This window comes from Colletotrichum spaethianum, assembly GCF_022836535.1.
Source record: "Colletotrichum spaethianum MAFF 239500 DNA, contig53, whole genome shotgun sequence".
NCBI lineage: Eukaryota > Fungi > Ascomycota > Sordariomycetes > Glomerellales > Glomerellaceae > Colletotrichum > Colletotrichum spaethianum.
Genome location: NW_026054823.1, coordinates 178,062 through 191,285, shown reverse-complemented (window position 1 = coordinate 191,285; position 13,224 = coordinate 178,062). Strand labels below are relative to the sequence as shown.

Here is a 13,224-nt window from a genome sequence, read left to right as displayed (position 1 = left end):
ATAACTATAAGGCTAATAAAAGTACTAAGAAAACAACTACTTTTACTAATATTTTTACTAAGCTTACTACTAAGCATATAAGGCTTATAAGCATTAGTAATGTTAAGAGCCTTGTATTTACTAGGGCTACTGTTATTATTGTTATTATTATTGCCTAGGTTATTAGACAAATTAACATCTCAACTACGGTAGGTGCAGTAAGCGCTATATAACTGCTAGACGCACTTAGCGTAGGTACTACCCTAAAAGGTGAGAATACAGGTACACTAGCAGAAGCGCAGAGAGTTAGTAGTTATGTATTTATTGCTATAAGTAATAGCTATATAACTACAAGACTAAACTAAGACTATGAGGAAGTAGCTTTAGTAATAAATAATACTAGTAATAAACTACTAGACAGAAGTGTTATTAGTAATGTAAATCTTAATATTATATAATAGTATATTAATAATAAGACGCTCCTTATTCTATAATTAAAGTTAATATATAAAGATAAGGTAAGGACAAAAGTAATATATATTAATAGCTAAAGCTAATAGAAGAATATAATTATTAGTATTATTAGTTAAAAAATAAAGCTAATAACTACTAAATATATTAGTATATATACTAATATTATTAAAGATTAAACTACTAGGGGTAATAAGAGATATAATAGATTAATTATATAAGGTATTATTAATAAATTAGTAAAAAGAAATATATAAAAATAAATCTTATATATAAATAATTATTATTAAAGTTAATTAAAGAAAAAAGAGAAGATTATTGTTAGTTAATTATATAAAAAAACAATATATATAAAAAGTAAAAAAGAAAAAAAAGAAAAAAAAAAAAACAAATAAGAAGAGGTTTAAATACTTAAAGTTGTTATATAAAGAAAAGAAGGTATATTAATAGTAGAAGTAGAAGTAAAGTTAACAAGGAAAAAAGGAACTTTATTAACACGTGACTTGTCTACTTAACTAGGTAAGAAGAGAATAGATAATTACTTAAAGTTTTAATATTAGTAATTTATTATATAATATAAGTAGCTTAACCTATAGGATTATATAATAAGGTTATTAATATTATAATTAGCGTAACCTAATTAGATACTGTAGGGAGTTATATAGTTATAAAAGAAAAAGTTATAAGTGTTAAAATAATAGTACTAGCTAGTTGTATAACATGTATGACTTAGGGACATATATTATAGTAGAGGGCATAGACTAGATATTTAGCTCTTAGTTATCTATTAAAGGGATTAAAAGTATATTTATACTAAACTAACTTAAGGATATATAAGATTATATATCTTGTATATAAAAGCCAAGTCTTATAGTTAGAAAGATAATTATAGAAAATACATCTTTGGTTCACCTTAACTTTAACCTAAGTACAATTATATAAACGGGTTCTCTTAGAAAGAGAGAATCTATTTAACAAGTATCTAGCTAAAAGAAGTAGTAAGTAAATTTAAACATATAAGTGTTCTATTAAAATAAATATTTATATTTCTATTAACTAGATTTAGTTTCTATTTATTCTTCTTTTTTACTAAGGCTTATATACTTATATCTTACTACTACTAATAATACTACTATCTTAGTTATTATATTGCTTTATGTTAAGGCTTTTAAAAAAGCTAAATATCTTAACTTTAACTATATATATATTAAATATATATTTATATAATACTATGTATTAAATATATATTTATATAATACTATATATTAAATATATATTTATATAATACTATATATATACTAAGTATATATAAAGAAACTACTAATAAATCCTAGGATTTATAAGGTTTATTATACCTTTAAAGTAACTTACTTTTCTACTATTTATATAGCTTTATTTAATAAAAATATTATTAAAGTCCTAATTTAAAAAGCTTAATTACTTAAGTTTCTAGCTAGTTATAGCTTTATAAGTATAAAGTATATTTTCTATATATACCTTATAGGTCCTTAGAATATACTAAGCATTTATTAAGTATACTTTAGGAATAGTTATATAATAAGACTAAGCTATTAAAAGAACACTAAATCAGAAACATTTATATATTACTTAATAGCTATTTTATTATTATTTATATTAAATACTTTAAAATAAAAGCCTTTTTAAAGGCTAGCTTTTTAGAAATTAATATAGCTTTTAAGATAATTAAAGGAGAAATAAATACCTTTAAAATATATAGATAGAACTTAGATACTTAAAGTATATTAAGTATATACTAAATATAATCTAGATATATACACTAACTATACTAGAAATTAATTTATATATCTATATATAAATAAACTTTTACTTATAAAACAGTTATAAGCTTTTCTTTAAGTATTACTTTAAAGAGCTTTATTAGGTAACTAGTATAAAGTAAGAATAGTTTTATATTAATCCTTTTTTTTCTTCTTTTATTTATACTATTATAATAGATATAGATAGTAAATAAGCTAATAGTAAGTTACTTTTAAGTATATTTTATACTTATTTGTGATCTATATATAATATATACTAAGTATATAGTAGGCTTAGGTAATTACCTTACTAATTTTAACCCTTTAAGAACATAGAAAGAACATCTATGTTATGTGTTAATCTTTTGTAAGGTTTATGTATAATAAAATTAGTATAAGAAGTTTTTTAATTATCTAGCTAAATAAAAGCTATAAAGAGTATAGTAATTAAACTGTTTTTTAGTATATATAGTATATATTATAAGTATTACTAAACAATATCTAAAAATAATATTTTAGTTTAAAAGAAAAAAGTTTTATTAAATTATATCTAGTTTTATTATTTCTATGAATAATATTTAACTTAAAGCTATAATATTAGCTTAAAAGTATAATAATATTATTAAATTAAGCTATTAAAAAACGACTTTAGCTTTTTATTATTATACTTTAGTAAGTAATAAACTTAATATACTTTTAGTATATACGTTATATATGTTTAGTATATACAAATACTATACCTAATATCTTCTAGGCTTAAGCTTTATACTTTTTAAAAAGTAAAGAAAACAAATATTTTTACTTAAACTAAAATTAAATCTTTATAAAAGAATTAAAGCTAAATAGTAAGATATACCTGTTTACTTATAAAAAGAAACAAAAAATAAAAGTAATAAATATAATATTAACAAAATAACTTAAATCTTTTATTTAACCCTTATAATACATATAATATACTAATACTTAGTATTAAGGAAAGTAATATTATAAATAGCTAAGAATTATCTAATAATAAGAGTATAGCTCTTTATATATCTTTAATATATACTAAGTATATTCTAAGTACACCTTATATATTTATACTGCTTATATAGACCTTATCCTTAAGGTTATCTTTACTTTTACCTACTTTATTATTAGTATTATTACTACTTACAGTTTATTCTTACCTACGAAAAAAAGTAATACACTTATAGTTAATAAGTTAATATAAAGTAGATATATTTATATAATAAAAAGAAGTATAAAGTTATTTATAATAATAATACTTTTAGGCTAAAAGAGAATAAAATAAAATCAAGATTTAATAACTTAAATATAAAGTAAAAAAGCTAAAATAATAAAAATATATCTAGGACTTAGAGGTAAAAATAGCTTAGCTAAGATAAGATCTAAATAAAGAATAAGTAAAGTATATTACTAGTATAATTTTAGTATATATATAAAATATATATAGTATAAGAGAAGTATTATCTTTATTATTATTAACTACTATAGTAATTCTTAGTATATACTAAGTATTTATTAATACTCTTTACTTTATAGATATAATTTATTCCTAGTTTATTCTTAGTATATACTTAGAGACTTATACTTTATTAGTATAGTTAATGCTTAGTATATACTTAAATCTTGTTTAGGTTCTTAAACTTAATCTCCTTTTATATAAAGTAGATAAAGCTTATTCTTAGGATTAGTTATATATATACTATGTTAAATAGATTCTCTCTTCCTGAGAGAACCCGTTTGTACAATCATACTCGGGTTAAAGTTAGGGTGAACCAAAGATGTATTTTCCGTGATTATCTTCCTAATTACAAGACTTGGCTTTCGTACACAAGATATATGATCTTGTACGTCCCTGAGTCAGTTCGGCATGAATATACTTTTGATCCCCTCAATAGATAACCGAGGGCCGAATATCCAGTCTATGCCCTCTGCCATGATGTGTGTCCCTGAGTCGTGCGTATCGTACAACCAGCTGGTGCTGTTATTCTAACATACTAAGTATATATAGGATATACTTATAAAGAACATAAAAAAAAGAGATAAGAGCTTTATTCTTTTTATAAAAAGCTAATATGTAATTAGTATTAAGTATATATAAAGAGTATATTATATACTTACTAGCCTTTTTATAGAGAAGGGCTAAGGAAGAAGAGAAAGGGCTCTTTTTATAGAGAGGGCTATTATACTAAACTAATTATAAGTATATACTAAGTATATATAGAAATAATATTCTACTTATGTTCTTATGCTTATGTAAAGAAGAGGAGGTAGAGTTATTATACTATATTAAAGTTAACTTAGTCTTATATATACCTAATATATTCCTAGTATATATTCCTTATATTATTTACTTGTATTTAGTTAGTATTAGTTTAGTTACAGCTTAGTATAGTTATAATGTTAGTATTAGAGGGTAAAGACTTAATATATTCTTAGTATATACTAAAAATATATTCTACTTATTAAAAGTAGATACCTTTTTGCTCTTTAATACCTTTCCTATAACTATATATCTTTATAACTTAATATTATATTATAATACCTTATTATGTTAGTTATAAAGGGATAAATAGTAAAGATATATAATAAAATAAATAGTATTCTCTGGATCTAAGTATATACTTAGTAGATATACTTATAGAGTAGTAGAAGTATATATTATAAGTAGCTATAAAATTAACGTTATTATAACTAGGATAAGATATTAGTTAAGTATATACTAAGAGTATACTAGGGATATACTTATATAAGCTCCTTTATACTATTAGTATAAATGTAGATAAGGCTACTCTTAGGTCTAACACTATTAAAGTATTAATTATATATATACTAAAAAAAGACAAAGAATATACTTAGGCTTACAAATATAGTTTATATAGTACTAGCTACTAGAATAAACCTAGTTCTAGATAATACTATATAAAATTAGTATATACCTAGTTATAAAAGAGAAAAAGAAGTATATATACTTAGTATATACGTCTTACTAGTAGCCTTTTTAGTAATAGTAATATTAATATAAGAGTAGTTAATAACTAGGATATTATAAGTATATACTAAGAATATACTAGAACTATTTATATACTAGTACTAGTATAAGCTATATAGATATAGTAGTATTACTAAGTGTAGTGTCAATAATATCTTAGTATATATAAAATATTAAGTTATAATAAGCTAAGAGGTAATAACAGTACTATATATAGCGCTAATAGCTATATTAATAATAATATTATAGCTAAGCGTATTATTAGTATATACTAAGATAAAATAAAAACCATACTATACTTATATACTAATATTAATAAAAGAGAGGTTACTAATAGGATTAGGAGTATCTAAATTAATAGTTAATATATACTAGGTTTGTTCTCTACCATAGACCAGTATATACTAGCATTTATCTTAGTAATAATAGTATCTAGTTAAAATAATATCAATATATACATAACTTATATCTAGGTAAAACTAGATACTTACAAGCATAACTAGTATCATAAGCCTCATAGACCTTTACATTAATTAAATTAATATTCAACATATATAATACACAAGCAGGGTTCATACTATTAAAGACTTATCTATTATTAAGGTTAAAGATAAGGCTTATATATAATCAGTATATAGTTAAATAGAGCTTAACCTACACCCTATATATACTTACTATAGTAATAGCTAAAGTAGCTAAGGTTAGTGGCATTAGAAATGCCAGGGTTAGTATAAAAGGAAGTTATCTAAAATAATATTAGTATATATAAAAGATATAATAAAAATTAATTAAGATAATACTATAGTAGTACTTATTAATAATTATAGAATAGCTTAAAGAAAAAAGAAGAGAAGGAAAAACTTTTGCTAAGCAGTAGCTGAAGATATGCTGAGTGTACGCTAACGCTAAGCCAATTATGGATCTTAACAACAAAGTCATATGCCTTTTTCAAGAAAAAAAACTTCACTATACCTACGCTTAAGTATTCGCACACAACTAATCTTACACAACTCTGATTTCCCACTTTCAGACCCCCCTCCAAGCTTTGATCCACTTTTCGGAAGCCCCCCTTGGCACTGCGAATACCCCCCCCCGAACTGACAACCCATTCGGAACCAACCGAACTCTCTCTTCCAGCCGTTCCAAATTCCTATCCATAATCCATAATCCATTTTCTGTCTGCACAAAACCCTTGACAATACATTCATACTAACCACTACATTTAAGGGTACTATTCCACCCACCCCTAGCGCGCGTTAGACTTACATTTTCACATCGCCATCACAACTGCCACCTTGTTCCTTTCCTTTGCTGACGTGATTCTTGAGATTGCGGAGAAAATGTCAAGCAAACTCGAAACAAGACACGAGAAACAGTCTAAACCAGAGGGCATTACTACCGCCGCTATTGCCTCGGAAAGAACAGCTGAAGTTCCCTCATCAGAGCAACCACAGCAGTCCTCTCAACCCGTGGAAGAAGACAGGGTAAGTAGTTTCAGTAGCATACTTTCGCTACAATACATTTGCTGACATTTAGCTCATCACGCACACAGAATAGCTGGAATGGCTCCAACGACCCATACAACCCATACAAATGGCCGCCCCTCCGCAAGATATCGATCTCGGTCATCGTGTCATTCGGGCAGCTGGTGACGCTCATGTCTACGTCCATGATGGCGGCAGCCCTAGGCCGTCTCAGCCACGACCTGGGAATTGACGAGTCCATAACCCAAGTTACCTTCTCCATCTTCATCCTCGGCCTCGCCTTTGCGCCGTTTCCCATCGCGTCTTTCTCGGAGATGTACGGGCGTAAGCCAGTTTGGCTCTTTTGCAACGCCTTCTACGTGCTTTGGAACGCCCTCTGCCCGGTCGGCCGCTCGCCGGTGATAATGGTTGTCAGCAGATTCCTGGCCGGCTCGGGTGCGAGCGTAGGCATCACGGTAGATGCGACTTGGAAACTCGGCTAAGGCCTAGGCTAACGTCTCACTGCCTAGTTGACGGGCCCTATTATGGCTGACATGTACTGTAAGGAGGACCGCGGCAAATCCCTCGCTATCGCAACCTTTGTGCCGTACCTGGACCGGCGCTGGGCCCCATCGTAGGCGGCATCATAACACAGAAGCTGGATTGGCCGTGGCTTTTCTACCTTCTAAGTATCTTAAACGCCATTGTCTGGGTCATTGGACTCGTCTTGGTAAGGGAGAGCTACACTCCCGTGTTGCTAGCTCGCAGGCGCAAAGCAGAAGTTGCTACCACTGGGGCCTCTTCGCCAGGACCGACGTTGTTTCGGGTGGCGGCTTCCAAGATGGCTGCCAATCTGCGCCGGCCGATGCAGCTGATCTGGCAACGGCCAATCATCCAGGTCATAGCTCTGATCATGGCCTTGAACTTTGGCGTCTACTGCCTTCTACTGTCCACCCTCGCCACGCTGTGGATCAACCGTTACGGGCAGTCCGAGTTCATCAGTACGCTCCACTACATCGCCGTCTCACTAGGTACAACCGTTGCCACGCAGGCTGGAGGCCGCTTCATGGACTGGGTCTTCGCGAAACAGAAGGCGCGCTCACCGGACGGCAGTACTAGCCCTGAGTTCCGCGTGCCGTGCCTTGTTCCGCCCGTCATCCTGATCCCTATCGGCCTCCTCTGGTACGGGTGGGCGGCCGAGATAGGCGCACACTGGCTGGTAGTAGATGCTGGGGTGGCTGTTTTCGTGTGCGGCAGCTTCCTGTTAGCGCAGGCCATGCTTGCGTACCTGCTTGATGAGTTCTCACATGCAGCGTCTGCAAATGCGGCGAGTCGCATGCTCTCCAACGTGCTGGGATTCGTGTTTCCTATCTTTGCGCCACAGCTATTTGCGCGTTTAGGGTACGGATGGGGCAACAGTATGCTCGCCTTCCTGTTCATTGGTCTCGGCTGCCCAGTGCCGCTATTGCTGCGGGTGTGGGGGGCTAGACTGCGAGCGATGGGCCGGAGTTGATCCCTGGACACCCGGTTGGCTGTCCGGGCCTAGTTGAGGAGATATTGGTAAGAAGGGTTTGATTGATAAGATAGCCGAACCAGGAATGTCGTACGATGTATATGGTACCTAGTGGGGGGTGTCAGTTGGATAACCCAGCCATTTACAGTGGCTTTATCGATTCTCATTTGTTGGATTAAGGAATGTTGCAAGACTATGCAGTAACAGCTCATTCCAGAAAGCTAAAGGCAAACGAACGGAGCCAAAAGTGAGGCCGAAAAGCGAGTAGATTGAGGGGTGTAAGGCAGGGATTGTACCACGACCCCTTTTGTGCCGCTCGGGCCACTTCCTCCGATCCTAATGCCTCATGCCCAAACAAGTTGGCCACGACAAATCGGCACCCACTCAAGATTCCCGTTTAAGATGCCTCTGTATCGCTTTTACTATGCTCCGCTCCGTCCGTTTCAAGGAGCCATGCCCACCATTTCGGGTTAGTGAAGTCTTCACGAGACAGGCTGCCTCTGCTCCATCTAGAAAAGACTAGTGAGAGCCGGATTAGTAGTTGGGTCGGTGATGACCAGCGAATACCTGGTGTTGTATGTCTGTGGTCGATTAAGTGATCAACGAATGCTTCCATATCTGACTGAGTCTCCTGGCTCGTTACGTGGATCTTGAACTCGGCGTTGGGTACTGCGCCAGCGCGACCCGAGGTCCTGCTGGTGACGAAGACCTTGACGATATTATCTGCTTTGGATACAATGTCTCTCAGTGCGACAATGAGAGTGTGGACGCTCGGTGTCATCGACGCTATCAAGCCCGTCCAAGATAATAGTTATGGGATCCTGCTGAGCTAATTCAAGGATCAATCTCACGCAGTTCTTTGTTGTCAGCTTGGGCAGATCCATTCTCCGGCTCTCGCCGTAAGAACCTTGTTCATCATATTCGTCGCAAATAAACTCCCATACTTTATTTTTTGAGTCGTATCGCCAGCCACCTGAGATAGAATAGTTCTTATTTCATCGTCAACGGAGCGGCGGGCTTTTTCTGACTCAGGATTGGCGCAGTATAAGTAGCCGAAGGAGGCCAGATCAGGAGTGGTTGCTGCCGACTCGAACAATGCGTCGACCACCACAGAGCTTAGGGTCGATTTACCAGCGCCTGGAATGCCGTGAACAAGTAAAAGTGAGCTTGAGCTTGAGCTCTGCCAGCTTTGATACTCCAAGTGGCTAAGAAACCATTGACCCGCGTCGGGAAGATGAGACCGAGACTGAGCAAGCAATTTGTGATGATCTCGGTACCGTGTCACCGACAATGGTGTTGTACTTCTCCTCGATGAGCTCTCGTGTGGTTTGGATCGACAGTCTTATGAAAGCCGTTTTACATGCTCGAAGTGTCCCACCATCCACCAGATTGACGAAGGCATCGGACGCCTCTTCTCTTGCTCACATGATCTTCTTCCGTTCTCGGTCGATGGAGCGGAAGGGCTCTTGAGGAGTCGTTCTTGGAGAAAAGAAAGCATGCCAGTATCCGGTAGAAGTGATTTGAGACGTATAAGCAGGCCAATGGTGGCGACCAGGGCCTAGATGGATTTGCTGGATCCCAGAGACAAATAACTTACTAAGGTAATCCTTTTCGAAGAACATCACTGCGTAGCTTGGGTGGGTCAAGATCTCGGCGTACAGGTGAACGAGGAAGTCACCGAGCGTCTTTTCCATTTCGGATTGCGATCCTCGCAGGTAAAATGCCTCGAAGGCACGGTAGCGCACCATCATCCTCGCGATATACTCCACTATCAACGCCGTCAGATGGCTGAACACGGCTTTTTCAGAAAAGCTTACATACAGTCGTTCACGAGAGCGCCGAAAAGCTCCACCTCAGAGACGGCAATTTGGAGGAGGAATCTGACAGCTGCCCATGTCAGTGCTGCGTGTGTAGGGTCAAACTGACCAACAGTGTCGCCAATGGCCTTGAAACTGTTGATCCAATCCACGATCATTTCGAGCAAGTCGCGAACGAGAATCACCTCTTCGCTGCGTTTCGTGAATCTCCAATTCTTAGGCAGGGCCATGGCCCTCTTTGCTTCGGCGACCTGCAAAGTGAGACCCTGGGCTTGCGAGTTTTGTCGATTTGGTCGGCTGGCAGATACAAAGTGGACGCATCGTCAGCTGCGTTAGCGAGAGGGGCGAGACGCCAGGAGAAAAATGTTAGGCGACCGGTTAAGTACCTCACTGAGGATTTTGCTTCTGGTATGCCCTGAGAACCCTTCTTGTTTTGGTAGCTGGTGTGTTTGTGGTGGTTAAGATCAGGTGATATTTGATGTTACACGGATTTGCATAAAGAACAGTAATTGGCGGACTCTGATACATCGTTCCTTGTAAGTTCTATGTGCGGCTGAGAAGTGTACTTGGAGATGGAAGGCTGCCTGTTGGTCTCTTTGCGATGGCCAATGGTGGCGTTCATTGGGAGAGGGACTGGTTGCTTATGTCGGTAATGCGACACGACTTATCACTACCTGCGAAGTTGGTCGTCTCCACAGTGAAGAATCCGCGGCAGACCGGGAATAAAGAACCTGTACTATCGTTAATTGTGTTAGGTATTGAAGTACGTCAATTTATAGGATATCCCTGTTGTTCATTGTGCCTCTTGGGAAATCCCCTTATGTGCCGAATCACGAGCTGATTTCAATGGCATAGTTCTCTAAGTGGCTGGTGTCGCCCTGGTTGTACTGTGATGTCCAAGGGTCTGTAAATCTGGTCGTGATATGTTTTTTATCACTAGCCCTGTGAGTTCTTGGTTACGTTGCTAAGGCCTTGGTCAAGGTACAAGTGACGATTACATGGAAAGCGTCTATTTGTTAGATGGCTGGGCAGTCGGCGTAACATTTGGCCGCCTATCAGGTTGACACTAATGTACCGCAACCAAAGGTTGGCCCGGTCCAAGATTTATGTGGGCACACCGCACACCTGTCGGCTGGATCATTCCGTGACAACCCTGTGACGGCCTTTCATAATCTTCCTTATGTAACATCTGTAAATCATTATCGATCACGGCCTTTATATCCATATTCTTACTGTCATAGAGTCACCACTTAGGGTGGAAAAGACATAAGGAAAACGGCTGGATTTCTACGTGCAGGATTGCCTTGTCCGAAACGAATAAATACGTATCCTGCGTGGTGGATCCGCACGAAGGGACCGGACTAATAGTTAATCCGGGCCCGGCGCAAATCTCACAAGGCTGCGCGATGTCCGTGAGGGCATCGCGACACTTACTATACCCTTTAGAAGGACCTTTGCAGACATGCCTTCTACAACAAGTCCTCTGTAAATCCCTCGGTGGCAGGGTGCGTGGTACTGTGGAAGTTAGGAATCGGAAACTAGGGAGGGAAATTTGAATTTTGACAAAGAAAATTCCGACGATGATAAGGACGAGGTGGCGCTCAACGAGGAAGAAACAAGGGCGGTGAATGTCCAACAATGCAAGCTGTGGTGTACGGCTTTAGGTAGGCTGGAGCCAACAGAAGATGGTAGCAGCTGGAGCTCGGAAGACTGGGAGTCCCATTGGGATGAAACCAACCCGTTCAACAACCGTTTGGCGTCGCTGTCACCAACGACGTCTATTGGCACATGTATGAGGCCGAGATGTTGTCAGCCGATAAGAGTCCCAACAGGACCTGTGCATTTTTCCCAGAACAGGCGCCGACTTCCCCGGAGCCTGTCTTGTCGTCTTCCGAAGTCATTCCTGATAGGGCTTTGAGCGTACGTGGAGAGGAAGTCAAAGTCAGGATATTTAGTGTTGCATGTAGTCAAGGGGTGAAGAGTCAAAAGGAAAGGCCTTCAACGGATGAAGTTACCGATTTTCTGGGCTGGCTATTTCTGTTCAGCGTCTGTTCTCTTGGAATACAAATGAGCTCGTAATTCAGCGCGGCCATCCTGCAGCGTCCATCACTCGGTACTTCTCCTCCAGTTCCTGCTGGACACTCTCGCGTCTTACGATCCGCATGTTTCACTCATAGCATCGCGGAAACTTTCCTTCCACTCCTGCTCAAAGTCATCACTGACGTTGCGCATGAGTTTGTCTGCAAGCACCAAATGGAAAGGAATGTACATGACGTCGGCATACGTACACTTGTCGCCCACCAGGTAAGAACGCTCTGTCTTGGCGAGCTGACGCTCCACAACCCCGAGAGCCCACCGTACCATGTTCCCATAGTGTTCGTGAACGGACGAGATGTTCTGGTCGGTGTGAAACTAACATCATATCAGGTACGGCTATAGGGGAATTCGGGGAGACGTTGTGGTTACCATTGTAAAATAGGCCTTTTGCCCCAAGAACAGATCATGCCCAGCGATTTGATAGTCCTTCCAATTTGTCTGGTGGCATTTCTTGGGAAAGGTGTTATACTTCAGTTTAACATCATGATCGTACATGTCTTCGAGGTACTCGATGATCGTTCCGAACTTTTCGGGTCAACCAGTCTGGTGCCGCCATGCAATGGTCGCTGAAGATACCTCCCACAACGTGATGTCGTTGTTTGGGTCTACTATAGTGGGGACTCTGCCATTGGGATAGATGTCTATGTACGGAGCAACCTTCATCTCATCCGCGGTGAGAAACTCAATCTCTTAGGGTAAGCCGAGTTCCTTTAGGAGGACGACGACCTTCCACGGGTGTGGACCCTACAGACTGTATCAGTATTTTTGGTGAGACAACGCAATGGCAAACGTGACCTACGGCGACATGCCCATAGATCTTGATGGGCTTCATGTTGGCCAGCATAATGACTTATTCAGGATGCCTCAAAATCATGTCCCAAACCTGCGCAATTGATACTTCCTTTGGCTTTCCATCTGAATCATGCACGTTCTACTGTCGGCATGGAAAAGACCGCGGTGTCCACTCGCTTACGTTGTCTTCGCACCGGGCCACAACGGACCAATGGGAACACACGACGCCCCGGACGTTTGTCTCCGGTGGGCTCGCTGAGCGACGTCTCTATGCAGAACCGGAGTCCGCCGGTCCCATGAGCCCAGCCAGCAGGGT

General features: G+C 37.4%; 3 protein-coding genes across 3 annotated transcripts; 2 read left to right on the top strand and 1 right to left on the bottom strand.

The window, feature by feature from the left end:
• Positions 1-6,566: 6,566 nt before the first annotated feature.
• Positions 6,567-7,192, top strand: ColSpa_11944 (MFS transporter prlG; the record flags this gene model as incomplete). The annotated part of the gene is made up of 2 exons (XM_049278156.1): positions 6,567-6,710; positions 6,779-7,192. The coding sequence occupies 2 exons, from the start codon at positions 6,567-6,569 to the stop codon at positions 7,190-7,192; spliced, it is 558 nt and encodes a 185-aa protein (XP_049134113.1).
• A 338-nt stretch (positions 7,193-7,530) lies between these two features.
• Positions 7,531-8,202, top strand: ColSpa_11943 (putative electron transfer flavoprotein subunit alpha, mitochondrial; the record flags this gene model as incomplete). The annotated part of the gene is made up of 1 exon (XM_049278155.1): positions 7,531-8,202. One exon carries the CDS (start codon positions 7,531-7,533, stop codon positions 8,200-8,202), a length of 672 nt encoding a protein of 223 aa, XP_049134112.1.
• A 1,421-nt stretch (positions 8,203-9,623) lies between these two features.
• ColSpa_11942 (uncharacterized protein) lies at positions 9,624-10,249 on the bottom strand (the record flags this gene model as incomplete). The annotated part of the gene is made up of 3 exons (XM_049278154.1): positions 9,624-9,760; positions 9,800-9,990; positions 10,020-10,249. The coding sequence occupies 3 exons, from the start codon at positions 10,247-10,249 to the stop codon at positions 9,624-9,626; spliced, it is 558 nt and encodes a 185-aa protein (XP_049134111.1).
• Between the last annotated feature and the right edge of the window lie 2,975 nt (positions 10,250-13,224).